Source organism: Bufo gargarizans, chromosome 3 (assembly GCF_014858855.1).
Source record: "Bufo gargarizans isolate SCDJY-AF-19 chromosome 3, ASM1485885v1, whole genome shotgun sequence".
In the NCBI taxonomy this organism is placed as follows: Eukaryota; Metazoa; Chordata; class Amphibia; order Anura; family Bufonidae; genus Bufo; species Bufo gargarizans.
The window spans coordinates 284,573,570-284,588,344 of record NC_058082.1 but is presented as its reverse complement, the minus strand read 5'-3'; the positions used below and the strand labels follow the sequence as shown (position 1 = coordinate 284,588,344).

At 39.7% G+C, this 14,775-nt stretch overlaps 1 protein-coding gene across 2 annotated transcripts in view; it reads right to left on the bottom strand.

Annotated features, from left to right (window-relative positions):
• Window positions 1–513: 513 nt before the first annotated feature.
• The window catches only part of GAS2L2 (growth arrest specific 2 like 2), a 36,172-nt gene continuing 21,910 nt past the window's right edge, over window positions 514–14,775 (bottom strand). For both annotated transcript variants that reach the window (XM_044287081.1, XM_044287082.1), the window contains exons 4-7: window positions 13,027–13,134; window positions 11,320–11,416; window positions 4,203–4,488; window positions 514–3,585 (exon numbers count right to left, since the gene is read on the bottom strand). In XM_044287081.1, coding sequence (XP_044143016.1) covers window positions 1,575–3,585; window positions 4,203–4,488; window positions 11,320–11,416; window positions 13,027–13,134 — 2,502 coding nt within the window. In that variant the 3' untranslated portion in view covers window positions 514–1,574. The remainder of the gene's footprint in view (window positions 3,586–4,202; window positions 4,489–11,319; window positions 11,417–13,026; window positions 13,135–14,775) is intronic.

Sequence of the window (14,775 nt, the reverse complement as noted above, 5' to 3'; positions counted from 1 at the left end):
CATTTGCCTCTCAGGTGAATGAAGGAGCAAATGGATAAATAGAAAAGAGCATACTGTGGATTTTAAAATGTGCAGCATGCTCTCACGCACACGTTTTTTTCTTTGCATGGGAATGGAACATGCACTGCACCATATCCTACAACAGGCATCCTCAAACTGCGGCCCTCCAGCTGTTTTAAAACTACAACTCCCACAATGCCTTCTGTAGGCTGATACCTGTAGGCTGTTGGGGGATGCTCGGAGTTGTAGTTTTGCAACAGTAGGAGGGCCGCAGCTTGAGGGTGCCTGTCCTACAATATACCACATTTAATTGTAGCACTACTATGTTACATTTACATTATTTTCAATAAAAAAACTAAAAAAGTACATATATTTGATTTACAGTTGATTTTATTTTGGCGTTTTAAAAAATTCGCTTGGAGCAAAGCAAAATTATATAATCTTATTTTAGACAGAAATTCATTTATATAATACAGGTCATGGTTGTATTCAATAATAGCAGTATAAAATTCACACCTAAATCACATTCCTTATTGCCAGAGAAAATTCAGATGTACCATTGCCATGCAGGATGCAAATATTTTGTGCAGAGCCTTTCAGGATGCAAATATATTGTTACAGAGATGTGAAGATGTGGGGGTTTTTTTTCATTTTTTTTTTTTTTTGCTTTTTTTAATCTCATGTTTTGTGACAATAGACTATTTAGCAGGTTATATGATATGGACTAATTAAGCAGAATGAGGAAAACCTTAATGATTTAAAACTATAATAAAAATGATGGAAATTAACATCACTTATAAACAACTTGGCACCAGGGACAACACACTGCCCCCTCTTTTTTTGCTACGTTGCCATGTATACAAAAAAAATATTGGAAGGACTCTGTTGTGAGAATTTTTTGGGTGTTTTACCAGGTAGAAATTATCTATTCTCATAATAGGTTATCAGGTCGGTAGGGATCCAATCAGCTCTTCTCAGCAGCTGCAGACACCAGAAGTAACACAATGGACTGAGCCAGAAAGAAGAAGGCTCCATCCACTGTGTATTGGCCATGCCAGGTTACTGCAGCTAAGCCCCTATTCATAGGTCACCAATATCTAGAATCCAAAAAAGAAACTCTTTAAGACCTGCTTTTCCAGTGATCAGCAGCCGCTATCTATTGTTTTATATATGCAATAATACTGCAAATCATAATGATTATGTATAAATAAAGTATCACCATTTTCTTGGAGACAAAATCTGCACATCATTTGGGAAATGAAACACTCCACAGAAACTGAAACACTATTTCAATCCTACTGCACTACTTCTCTCAGATTGCATCCGTTTTGGCAGGAGTGTTCCATTTTTAAATAAATAGATAAGAATGAACATAAGTATAAAAAAAAGTCAAATAAAATAATTTTCGTACCAATAAAAAATTAATATGGAAATTTTATTCCACTTGGCCCTCCATTCGACCTTCGTAAATATCAGTAGTTTATAACATTGACAACCTAAGATGATTTTAATTATTTGGCTATAGAACAAAGCTAATTTCCACACTTTAAAAAAATAAATCACTTTTGAAATACTTAAACCCATGTTTCCTCTTCATCTTCTTCTTTCCCTCTGTCATGTTCTTCTTGTTTTTCTTCAGACCTTATGTTATCTGTATCACATTGTTCTTTGTTCTGAGGATTAGAAGCTTCCAAGGAAAAGGAAAGTTCTGAAGACCATGTCCCTTCATCAGTATCCAAGTCTCCTGTACTAACAGCTGTACTCTGTGACTCCTTCCGACTTCGGATGCCAGAAGGTTTTGCAGCATGTTTTTTTGTGTTTTTTGCTTTGCTTTGTCCTAGCCGATAAGACACTGGTGTTGGGATTTTGGATGGCTTCTTTTCAGGTCTGTTATCTTTTCGGGGACGTATTTTTGGCTTTAGTTTCAGTTTATAAATTGATGGTACTCGCTCTGGTTTTTTCAAAGCTTTTTTTGGCTTAGATGATTGTGGTAACTTGGATTGTTCTCGAGCATCTTCCTTATTAGAACTTGAAACCAATGAATCTTGATTGTCCTCTGTTTTCTTTTTGGCTTCCAGTGCCTGCTGTCTCAGTCTTTGAGATGGCAGCTGTTTCATTTTGTTACTATTGATTTCAACAGAAGATAATTTCTTATGAATGATCTGTATTTCTGATGTTATTTCACTCTTTTCTTGTGATTCCGGCGGCTGTAGAGGTGTATCTTTTTCTTTTGCATCCCGCCCTGCTCCAACTTTTGGATGTATTTTTGAGATCCAGTTTTCCACATCCACTCTATTGAGTTTGACAGGACCCTTTGTCAGTTCTGTGATGACATCATCATAGCTTCCTCCTCCTGATGGCCATTTCGTGTTTATATATACGCCACTTCTGGGTATTTCTACCTCACCATCAGGAGTCTTTAATGTGTTTCGAGCTGAGGACAAAGCAGATACTGATTTCCTTTTCATGTCAAAGTCATGAACAGCAACATCACTTGCAATGCTAGGTGTAAAATCATTGCGTCTGTTTTCATGGTTGCTATTTTCATCAGAATCTCCCTCCATAACTTTAATGTTTGACAGGATTTCATCTTCCAGACTCTGATACAATTCCTTCTCTTGATCTGGACCAATTGGCAAAGGTTTATATGTATAACCAGCTTCCACATTATCTGACAAAATGGAGTCTTCCAGAAAACTAGCATGCTTGTACTGCATTTTCATAGCAAAACTATTCTCCTTTATGGCCGTACCATTTCTGTTAAGCGGGATTGTTGGAGTACTTCTACCACTTCTTACATTATTGTTTTGCTCAGTATGAACAGGAACACTTCTTGTTGGTATAAGCTTATTGTGAGGAGTGTTGGGATCATGGTAAGCCCTACTAGGAGTATAAGGCCTAGTAAAAGTTGACATGGGTTTGACACCATTAGATTCTTGTTTTATTGCCTGGCTAAATTGTTTAGTTGGAGAAGAAGATCGAATGCTTTGTTGTTTAGTTGGAGATGAAGGTCGTATACTAATCTGTCTAGTTGGAGATGAAGAACGTGTACCAAGTTGTTTTGATGGAGAAGAAGAACGTATGCTAAGCTGTTTAGTTGGAGATAAAGAACGTGTGCTAAGCTGTTTGGTTGGAGAACATGTTCGCGTTGTTATGTCTAAAGTGTTCTTTGGCTGGTATTCAGACATTTTGCTCTGCTGATTGTACAGCAAATACTTGGAAGGGCTAGGTGGTCTTAATCGAGACGGAGTTTTAGGTCTTGATTCCTGTTGAATATTGTCTCTTTCAGTTACTGTTTGTGCTTTCACATAAGCATTGTGTATGTGAGTTTGGTGCGCATCTTTTATCATTGACTCTTTAATACCAGGTGCAGGGCTCTTTCCCCGTCTTCCTCTGTAATTCTCAATAAAAACATCTGAAGAATATGAGTTACCATCTTCACTTCCAGCGAAGTGGGATCCTGTAGAAGATGTGGAGGAAATATGCCTATCGTGGCTGGATTGTGAAAAGTGGGATTGCTGGCTAGTTTGACAGTCTTCCATGAACAGTTGTCTTCTGGATGGAGTAGCTGGTCTTTCATGCCCTCTGTTAAGAAATGAGAAATTACATTCCTCAGAAGATTAGTCGATAAATACAATGTAAAATTTTGGAACTACCCTTGCTTTTATTTTATTTTCAGACTAACTGGCCATTAAGTAAAAATGATTAAGATAGATACATAAATTAAAAAAAAGCCTCAACCACGTTAATCACAACTTAGAATTCAATGTGTCCAAACAATATTTATGTAAGGGTCCATTTGCATAGGCCGATAGTCTGCCTGTAAATGATATAGCATGTGGATCAATGATGATGTAGTATATTTAAATGGAGCAATCATTGTATTGTATGGGGACAAATGCTCATTAGTTGGATCATTTGCCCCATAAAGTTTGAATATTGTCGGCAGCACATCCTCTTTTTATACAAGGCTGCAGAAAAACAATGATTTTAAAGGGCATCTGTCAGCAGATCTGTACCTATGACACTGGCTGGCCTGTTATATGTGCAATTGGCAGCTGAAGGCATGTGTCTTGGTCCCATGGTCCCAGAGATTAATGATGACCTAAAACATTCAGTGCTGTACAACCACCCAAAACACCTAGCATGCAGTGAATTGAAAAATCTAGCACATAAGAATATTCAAGCAGAGTGTCACCAACCTGAAAACAAAGCTCCTTTTGAGATCAGACTGCCCATGAGGGGTTCTATACATAGCACTCTTGTCTGTACTTTCGGGGGAATTGGATGATAAGGAATACGTTCTGTTGCTGTTAGATGTGTAGGTCTTCCAGTCCACTGGGGGCAATGGACTCTGACATCTGCTCACTATCAATGTTGTTTCAGTTTTATTGGGATTATCTGATCTAGGTGTTAAGCGAGCCTTTACTTCATGAGTTGGGTTTATTGACTTCTGTTGATTGCCAGATTTAGAAACTTGTTTGTGAGCTGTAGTAAGAAATGTACCAAAATAATCTCGTTAATATGTGTAAAAATATCCTTAAAGTAAATACTGTATCATTTCTCAGATGCCTATGTAGAACATAGTATATCATTTGGTCTCTCAATTTGCTAAAACATCAGTAACAACTATGGACATTCACATTTCTCTAGATACTATCTACCTATGAAAATGTCTACTGTATCTGTCTTCTGTACCTGCATCTCTGAAAACTCCTCCTTCCATGACCACTGTGACAATGTGAACACGGCCTAAGTCACACCCTTGTTGAATGGAGCACAAACAATATCTAAAACACATATAAATTGTGGTGCAAACCTTGTCTGCCACTTAGACCAGGATACTGATGCAGTTAGCTTAGAAAAATCACCCCACTGTATTTTAAAAAAAAATCACAAAAAATAGTTTGTTTTAAAATTTTAGGATTTCTCATTGTGATGTTGGGATGTTTATTGCAGGTAAGCAAATCAGTCAGTACAGCCTGAAGCTGGGCAAGTCTTTTTCACAGTTTCTTTAATATAATTTGTGTGGTGTGAATTTGAAATCCATTTTCTTTCTTAAAGGGGTTGACCACGTTCTGGCTACTTGTGACTAATGTGTAAGTAAGATGACTAAATGGCAATTGTTAATGTAGCCTTTGTTGATATTCTGTGTTGTTTGCTATATTTCAAAAGCCACTTCCCCTTGTTGGGAAAATCTTCCGTGCTGTCCACATAGAGGTCCTGTCCTTAAAGGGGATGCCCAGGTTTTTACCATTCATGTCCTATCCTTAGGATAGGTCATCATTATCGGATCGCAGATCAGCTGTATGAGTAGATGGCGCGCACAGTGCGCACGTGCCGTATCCCTTCTCTCTTCCTGTCCGCTGCTGCGGTGTATGTTTTTGCCATAGACAGCAGCAGTGAACAGGAAGAGAGACGGGAGATGATACGTGTGCACTGCGTGCTCCGTCTCCTCGTACAGCTGGCCGGCGGGTGTGCTGGGTGTTGGACCCCTGCCAATCTGATAATGATGACCTATCCTAAGGATAGGTCATCAATACAATAGTAAAAGCCCATAAAACCCCTTTAAGATGGCTGCTGATGGAGGCTCATGTGACCAGACACCACTCAGTCTTCTCCATGCGAACACACTACAAATGCTTTCAATGCCTAATAGTGCAGATGCCGTGTATTTGAATGGAGGAGACATCACATGGAGGTGATCTGCCTGGTCACATGACCCTCCATCAGCAGCTATCTTATGGACAGGATTTCTATGTGGACAGCACCAAAAATTGCCTAACAATGGGGCATAGCTCATGAAATATAGCAAACCATACAGAATAGGCTATATTACTAAGTGTCATATAGTCATCTTACATACACATTGGTAACAGTATCCAGAACGTGACCAACACCTTTAATTTCTGCCTACAATAAGTCCTGCTATATGAAGGATAAATTAGTAATTTTCTACTGTATGAAGCCTAGCATAAGCCTGAGTGGGGAAGAGGCAGTTAATGTCTCACAAGAAGCCAAGAATAGAATGCTGCAGACATAATGTCACAAGTATCAGGGACAAGTGACATTACAGTAAAGAGGTAATGGACCATGCCAAGACTTGGTTGTCTCTCATACCTTCTCTAGCAGAATAGAGCCCGCTGTTGGCAGCGTTCCAAGTAAGCCATGAATGACAGCAGTGGTGTGCACATGAAACGAGGCATTTCAGGTGACTGATGCTGGAGAGCGGTGAGATGAGCTCAGTGAAGCAACCTGTCACACTGTCATAACAGCTGCACAACAATGACCTAGCTCAAGTAATTGATTTTCAAAGCCTCTGACAGGTAATTGCTGGGTGTCTATATGCAAGCTCCTTTTTTTAAACTTTTTTTTTTATAAAATAAAAACAAAGTATCACATACATAAGAGGTGCCACCTTAGTAGTTTTGTCATTTGAAGGGAAAGTGCACAGCTTTCCTGAATGGTAAATGAAAATCATATTTTAATATGACAAGGCCACGGGGGCTGGCATAATAAATCATGTTATTTCAAATTAAACCATCAATCTGTGTTTTATAGGTGAATAAATTAGATCTCTGACATTTAGAACTGGGGATTGCAACCTCCAGCTCAGTTTCTGGACAGCTACATTGGTAAGCAGGCAAGTATCAAAATCTCCAGGGCTAAAAATGCGTTGGAGCCCTTTCATATATTTAGAGTTAAAGGCTATGTACACCTTTTGGAGGCAATTTTTTGGTGATTGCATTTAACTTATTTATGGCTAAAAATCATATTTTCAATTGGCCTTTATTAAAAATATTGAGCCATCATTTCACAAAGGGTTAAAGGGGTTGTCCTACTTTAGAAATTGGCATCTATCATGTAGAGAAAGTTAATACAAGACACTTACTAAGGTATTGTTATTATCCATATTGCCTCCTTTGCTGATTTGATTCATTTTTCCATCACATTATACATTGTTTATTACCATGGATACGACCACCCTCCATCAGCAGTGGCCGTGCTTGCACACTATAGGAAAAAGTGCCGACCTGTCTGGTGGCCGGGACCGTGAGAACTCACATAGGCTGGCGCTTTTTTCTATATTGCGCAAGCACGGCCACTGCTGATGGATTGCAGGGTGGTCACAACCATGGAAACAAGCAGTGTATAATGCAATTGAAAAAGGAATCTAGCCAGTAAGGGAAGCAATTTAGATAATCACAATACATTAATAAGTGGCTTGTATTGACTTTCTCTACATAATAAATGCCACTTGCTGAAGTGACACAACCCCTTTAACTGTTTTTCTGTGTGACTGGTACTTTCACTTTGTGCTGGTCATCTAATAACCCTAATCTCTAAACTACTAAAAGGTCATAAACACTTACTTAAGCCACATTCTTATCAGTAAGATAAGAACTGAGCCATAATGAGTGCTTATAACAGGGATGCTCAACCTGCGGCCCTCCAGCTGTTTTAAAACTACAACTTCCACCATGCCCTGCTGTAGGCTGATAGCTGTAAGCTGTCCAGGCATGCTGGGAGTTGTAGTTTTGCAACTGCTGGAGGGCCGCAGGTTGAGCATCCCTGGCTTATAATGTCAGAGAGCAGAGATAAGGAGTCTGTCTGCTCCTCAGATGACGGAAAATACATAAACAGGCAGCTCTGTACACAAAATAGGATTCCATATTGTTAATAAAGACCAACTGAAAAAATTCTTTTTACAGTAGCTCAAAATAAGTGCAATCATTTAAAAAAAATGCCCCCAAAGGTGTACATAGCCTTTAAACTGAGATTGATGCTGGTTTCACATGGCTGATATACATCCACATGTTAGTGTCCATATTATGTTCACAGTTCAAGGAGAGAGTCGGCACCTGGACCCGATGCGCGCCTGCACGGGAAGGAGAAAATCCACTGTGTAATAAAGGAAGTCCCATCGAGCGCTTGTTATCTTCAATTCATCTGCTTTTTATTTCATAAATACATCATTAATGCGCGTGTTTCGGCCCATCCAGCCTTCATCAGCTTGCATTGGTATACAAATTTGCAAACTTAAATCACAAATTGCCCCGTCACGTGTGGTGACGTCAGACGCCCAAGAAGGGGGTGGTGATTTTACGCATGTCAATCAGTACTCAAATGACATCACATTGTATATCAATGTTACACATCACATGTAAATGCCAATTTAAAGGGAACCTGTCACCTGGATTTTGGGTATAGAGCTGAGGACATGGGTTGCTAGATGGCCGCCAGCACATCTGCAGTACCCAGTCCCCATAGCTCTGTGTGCTTTTATTATGTAAAAAAAAAATGATTTGATACATATGCAAATTACCCTGAGATGAGTCCTGTCCCTGACTCATCTCACATACAGGACTCATCTCAGATTAATTTGCATATGGTCATTATTCGGGAAGGCGTACCCACAGACACTGGAGTTTAGAAATACCCCCTTAATCTGCAATAAGCGTGACATCAATTATCGTGATCAGCTAGTCCAGGCTGACATCGGTACGCTGAAAACAACTTCCAGTCTGAGGACAATTGGCAGTCTAAGGAATGGTACCTATCCTTGCTTGCATTGTGTGCAGTGTTCCCACGTCATCAAGGGAGAATGCTTTTACCATCCACACACAGGTAAGGCCTTTAAAATTGAAGGCTTTTTTACCTGTGACTCCATCAATGTTATCTATTTGATTAAGTGCCCTTGTGGTTTGGCTCATATTGGGGAACCATGCAACCAGTAAAAGATCGCAATTTCAAGCACAAGTCCAACATTCGCACAGGTAACCTGCTATTACCTTTACCAGCTCATTTTCACAAGTTTTAACATTCGAATTCTCAATTGAGATTCCAGGTATTAGAAAAAGTGAAAAGACCCAGGTGATATAAAAAATCAATTACTACGTAGGAAAGCTTATTGGATTCATACTCTGGGCACACTGCAGCCCAGAGGACTGAATAGGGAGTATGAAATCATGCACTTGGTGTAATATCATGTTGGTATAGGATTTATATCAATCGCTTCTTCTTTTCCAGACAGCAAATCAAAGATGACTCGCTGCAATTGAGCGGTATCAGTATTAATGTTTAAATTGGCAATTACATGTTTTGTTTTTATGTGTAACATTCATAAACCATGTGATGTCATTTGAGTTCTGATTGACATGCGTAAAATTACAGCCCCCTTCTTGGGCGTCTGACATCACCACACGTGGCGGGGCAATTCGTGATTTAAGTTTGTGAATTTGTATAGCAATGCAAGCTGAGGAAGGCTGGACGGGCCGAAACGCGTCCATTATTGATGTATTTATGAAATAAAAAGCAGATGAATTGAAGATAACAAGCGCTCGATGGGACTTCCTTTATTACACATATTATGTTCACAACGCCTGGACCAGCCCATAGTACTCAAATTTTTCAAATTTAGGCCATTTAAGCTGTGCCACCATAAATTCCTAACTCTTCCCGTGAATGCCCACTTCCACTTTATATAAGACCCACCCAATTTTTGGGCTGGGATAGCTCATATTTGGCAAGAATGTTGACAACTATGAACACTACTAGTAGTACCAAGGGGACTGAGTGACCGATGCTAAACTGTAGACAGCATTATACGATACAATCATACTTTGCAAATAATGCCATAAGTGTCTTATTTTTAAAGCGGTTTACTAGAACTGATTTAAAATGGCTGCCAGCAACCTATCCTAGAATGTGAGCAGGACTGGTTTCCTCCACTTACAGAGCTGTCTAGAGGGCTGAGGGAATGAGGCCTCAATATACACTACACCTGTCATGGCTAACCTCCGGCACTCCAGCTGTGGTAAAACTACAACTCCCAAGATGCACATTTGCTTGGCTGTTCTCAGAACTCCATAGAAATGAATGGAACATGCTGGGAGTCGTAGTTTTACCACAGCTGGAGTGCCTGGAGGTTAGCCATTACTGCACTAAGCTCTGGCACTTGCATATACTACATATTGGTGAGTTTTCCTGTCAGACTGCTCAGCCATGATGGCATATCATAGGCAGGATCACATCATTACTATCTATTGTAGGGCAGTGTATTGAGGCCATGCCCCCTCACCTCACCGTCCTAGACAGCCCTGCAAGTGGTGGCAACCAGTCCTGCTCACAGGGAAATTTCCTGGTGGCCCGATGCCCAGAACACCACCCAAGCCCTCCTCTTGGCTGCCAGCCAGGTCTGGCCACTGATGCTTTTATCCTTAATTAATGTTGGAGCATCAGCCACTTATGTACCTGGCCGGTGGCCGCAGGTGCCCTCCTGATTTTAACTGTATTGCCGTCCTCAGAATGATGATACAGTTTCATAGTGTGACATGGGAGGCAGGATATTGCGATGCACTGTGGTATTTGGTTCTGCTGGGCGGTATTTTGTGCTGCACTGTGGTATCTAGTGCTGCGGGGCGGTATTTTGTTCTGAACTACGGTATTACTGTCCCCGCCTACTTCTGTTGCTTCGCTTTCTGTCAATTTTGACCCACCTACAACATGGGGCCACTTTTAGTTTTTTCCCAAGACCACATTAAGTTCTCAGTCCGCCTTTGGTCTAGTTTATCAAAATTAATAGGGAGGCTATAATTGCCCTTAGCAACCAGAGTACAGCTAACAGCTCTAGAGAAATGAAAGCGGAGTTCTTATTGTTTTATATGGGTTCCTGTTTCTAAAGACAGTTCTGATAAATAACGTCTATGTTTAACAATATGACGGAAGCTCCCATGCTCCCTCTAGTGGTAATTTAAGGTACATCGTTGTCTTTTAAATCTGTGTCTAAGCAGAGTATTTGTAGATTCATATCAGCAAAATAAATCTTCAAGAACCATAAAGATGCATTAAGCAATGAATCAGCACAGAATTCAGAAACTTAGAATAGCATGGTGGAGATTTACTTTAATGGGGTAGTCCACCATTTTTGGTTTTAAATTTGAAACCCAGCATGCTGTACCAGTGAGAAAAAACATACTCACCTGCTCCCAATCGCTCTGTTCTGTCTCCTTCACTGGTTTTCCGGTCCCTGTTTGTAAACCTCCAGATGAACAGGTCACGTGCGCTACTGCAGCCAATTACTGGCTTCTCCGGTGATGTATCCCCATGCGGCTCATTGACTGTAACAGTTCATGTGACTCCGCCCATGCGAAAGTTTACAGATGGGGACCGGTGAGTATGGTTTTTCTACAGGTACTGCAGGCTGGGTTGAAATTTGAAAAAGTAAAAAAAGCTGGACAAGCCCTTTAAGTTACAGTATTTCGTAAAATTCAATAAGACTCAAGCATACACAGTATTATGTATTGTAATGTTACATACAGAGAGATGTGCAGCGACAGGGATCATGTTTATCCAAATAATGCTCCAGCGTGTCCCAGCCACCTCCAACTCTGACCATCACGTGGTTGCGCAGAATCTGTAAAAGATGGATCCACTATGATTTTCATGATATATTATATCAGTATCTTTGGCATCATGCACACAACTGCATTAGCTCGGTGCATCAGTCCTATAATTGCAAAGTCCTGAATACAGAATTAAAGGAGCGGTACATTATAATACAATATTTGAAATAAACAGTGGGGGAGACATCAAAACTGGTGTAAAGAAAAAATTCAGATCCCACCTTTCATTTTTCAGAGTAAATTTTCATGGTAAAATCTGCAATTTTTCCTGCTCACGCCACTTTTCTGAAGTGCCAATAAAAGGCGGCGTGGCATGGGTGGGGAAGCAGGCAGCCCAGCAGGCAGTCGTGTGGCCTGCCGGAGGAAGAGCCAAACCTATGTAGAGGCATGTGCCTAAAGAGAGACTTAAAGGCTATGTACACCTTTGGGGTAATTTTTTTTATTATTGCATTGTACAGTACTCATTTTGAGCTAAAAATCATTTTTTCAATTGGTCTTTATTAAAAAATGTTGAACCACTGTCTTTGTGCAGCCTTAATTTGATCTAGTAACAGGATCTGGATTTTCACTTTCTTCCTCAGGCTCCTTATCTCTGCTCTCTGGCCTTATAATCACTCCTTTTACCTCAATCCGTATCTTATTGATAAGAATGTGGCTTAAATAAGTATTTATGACCTTTTAGTAGTTTAGAGAGAAGGTTTATTAGATGACAGCACAAAGTGAAAGTAAAAAGTACCATACACACTACTAGAAAAACTGCTTTATAAACAGTTTGTGACAGAATGGCTCAATATTTTTAATAAAGACCAATAAAAAATTATTATATCCCAAAATGCAATCATAAAAAAATTACACCTGAAGGTATACATAGCCTTTAAGACCGGCGCATCAAGTCTTAATAAGTGTCCCTTTTGTACCTAGCTGGAAATCCATTCTGATGACATCACAATATAGTGTTGTCTTTATTCAAAGGCAGGATCCATTGTGAGGATGTCACTATATTGCTGTCTATACTTGTAGGCTGATTTCTATTTTGATGGTGTCACAATGGTGTTTTATTTATTTATAGGTAGGATCCATTATGATGATGTCACAATAGTGTAGTCTTTATTTGTAGGCTGAAATATTATGATGATGTCACAACTGTGATTTTTAATAGGCAGAATCCATTGTGATGATATCAGAATAGTTTAGTTTTTATTTGTAGGCTGAATTCTATTGTGATGATGTCACAATTGTGTTTTCTTTATTCATAGGCAGGATCCATTGTGCTGATGTCACAATAATGTAGTCTTTATTTGTAGGGTGAATTCTATTATGATAATTTCACACATTGTTTTCTTTAGGCTACATGCACACGAACGTTGTTTGTCTCCATGTCCTTTCCGTTTTTTTGCAGATAGGATGCGGACCCATTCGTTTCAATGGGTCCGCAAAAAATGGCTATGTACACCTTTGGGGTGCTGTCCGCATCAGCATGTCAGTTCCGTAGCCCCGCAAAAAATATAGGACATATGTCCTTATATTATAAAGTTGCAGAGCATTTCACTATGCAATGATTAAGTCTAATTTATTCTGAACCCAAAAAAACTTAAGTATATTTAGATTCACAACTACTTACCCGGACAAAGATGAGAGTACTGGATTCCCCCACCCTGTATTTTCCTTCAGAGACTTTGATCATACCAAACTGTACTGGACATGTACATCTGCTTACCAAATGTTGCACCTATTACAATAAACAGAGGTAATCAATAATTCCAGAAGGTAACTTCAATATGTATAAGCTAGATATAAAAAACAGAGTGATAAGTAGCTGCAGTTGCAAGGTGAAGTAAATTAACCCATTGGAATTACTTTGTTTGTGGTCTGTTATATAAGCCACAATTATAGACAAACACAATCTAATTAAACTAGTAAGGGTACTTTCACACTAGCGTTATTCTTTTCCGGTATTGAGTTCCGTCACAGGCGCTCCATACCGGAAAAAAACGCTTCAGTTTTATCCTAATGCATTCTGAATGGAAAGCATTCCGTTCAGTATGCATCAGGATGTCTTCAGTTCAGTCCCTCTTACGGTATTTGGCCGGAGAAAATACCGCAGCCAATATTCCGGAACACTTGCCGGAATGCCGGATCTGGCATTAATTTCCATTTGAAATGTATTAATGCCAGATCCGGTACCAAGTGTTCCAAGCGCAGACCTTTAAAAATGTGAAAAAAATAAATACCGGATCCGTTTTTCCGGATGACACCGGAGAGACGGATCTGGAATTTCAAGGCATTTTTCAGACGGCTCCGCATCCGTATCAATCTACAAATGATATCTATTTGCATACGGATTTCCGGATCCGGCAGGCAGTTCCGGCAACGGAACTGCCTGCCGGATCCTCACAACGCAAGTGTGAAAGTACCCTAAGACACAATTAGTTGTACAGGTCATGTCTTTTATGCAGCATAATGAATAAACATCCACAGTGGAGGGAGAAAAGCTAAGTGACTCTTTCCTAATGACTTCTTCAAGAGTTAGTTGGCATATGGTATTTCAATTAATCCCATAGTGACCACCGATACGTGTTTTTACGATGGTCACTAAGGGCCTTAGGCTGGGCCGCCCTTTTTTACGGCAGCTCAGTCTAAGTGCTGCACTCATATGAGAGCCACAGCCCGGACCGGCATGAGTGCTGATCTGGGCTGTTTAACACTTTACATGCCGTGGGACACATCGCGGTGTGCCGATGTGTAGGAAGGCTAGCTGGGGCCTATGAAGGCCCCAGACCAGCCTTGAGTAATTTCCAGCAGCCTGCTGGTCAATGTTAGGATAGCATTGCCATTAAAATGCAATGAACTATAGGGATAGTGCATTGCATTTTAAAAGCAATCAAAAGGCTGTTTGTAATAGTCCCCTTGTGGGACTAATAAGTGGTAAAAAAATACAGAGAAAAAAAAATACATTTATTAAATTAAAAAATTCCATAAAAAGTACACTTTTTTTCCACTAAAAATATGCTTCTCAATGAAAAAAATATCAAACCCCCCCCCCCCCCCCATATGTTTGGTATTTACGTGTCCATAACTACACGGACTACATGAATATCACGTAAATTACCGTATACCCTACGGTGAACGCCGTAAAAATAAAAATAAAGAAAAAATGACAGAATTGCTAATTTATTCTTAGTTGCCACCAAAAAAGTAATAACAAGCGATCAAAAAGCATAATTTACTCCAAAATGATACCAATGAAAAATACAAGTCATCCTGCAAAAATCAAGCCCTCACACAACTCCATAGAAATAAAAATAAAAATGTTATGGGTCTTGGGAAGCTGCAATGCAAAAACATTTTTATCCTTTAAAAAAAAGGGGTT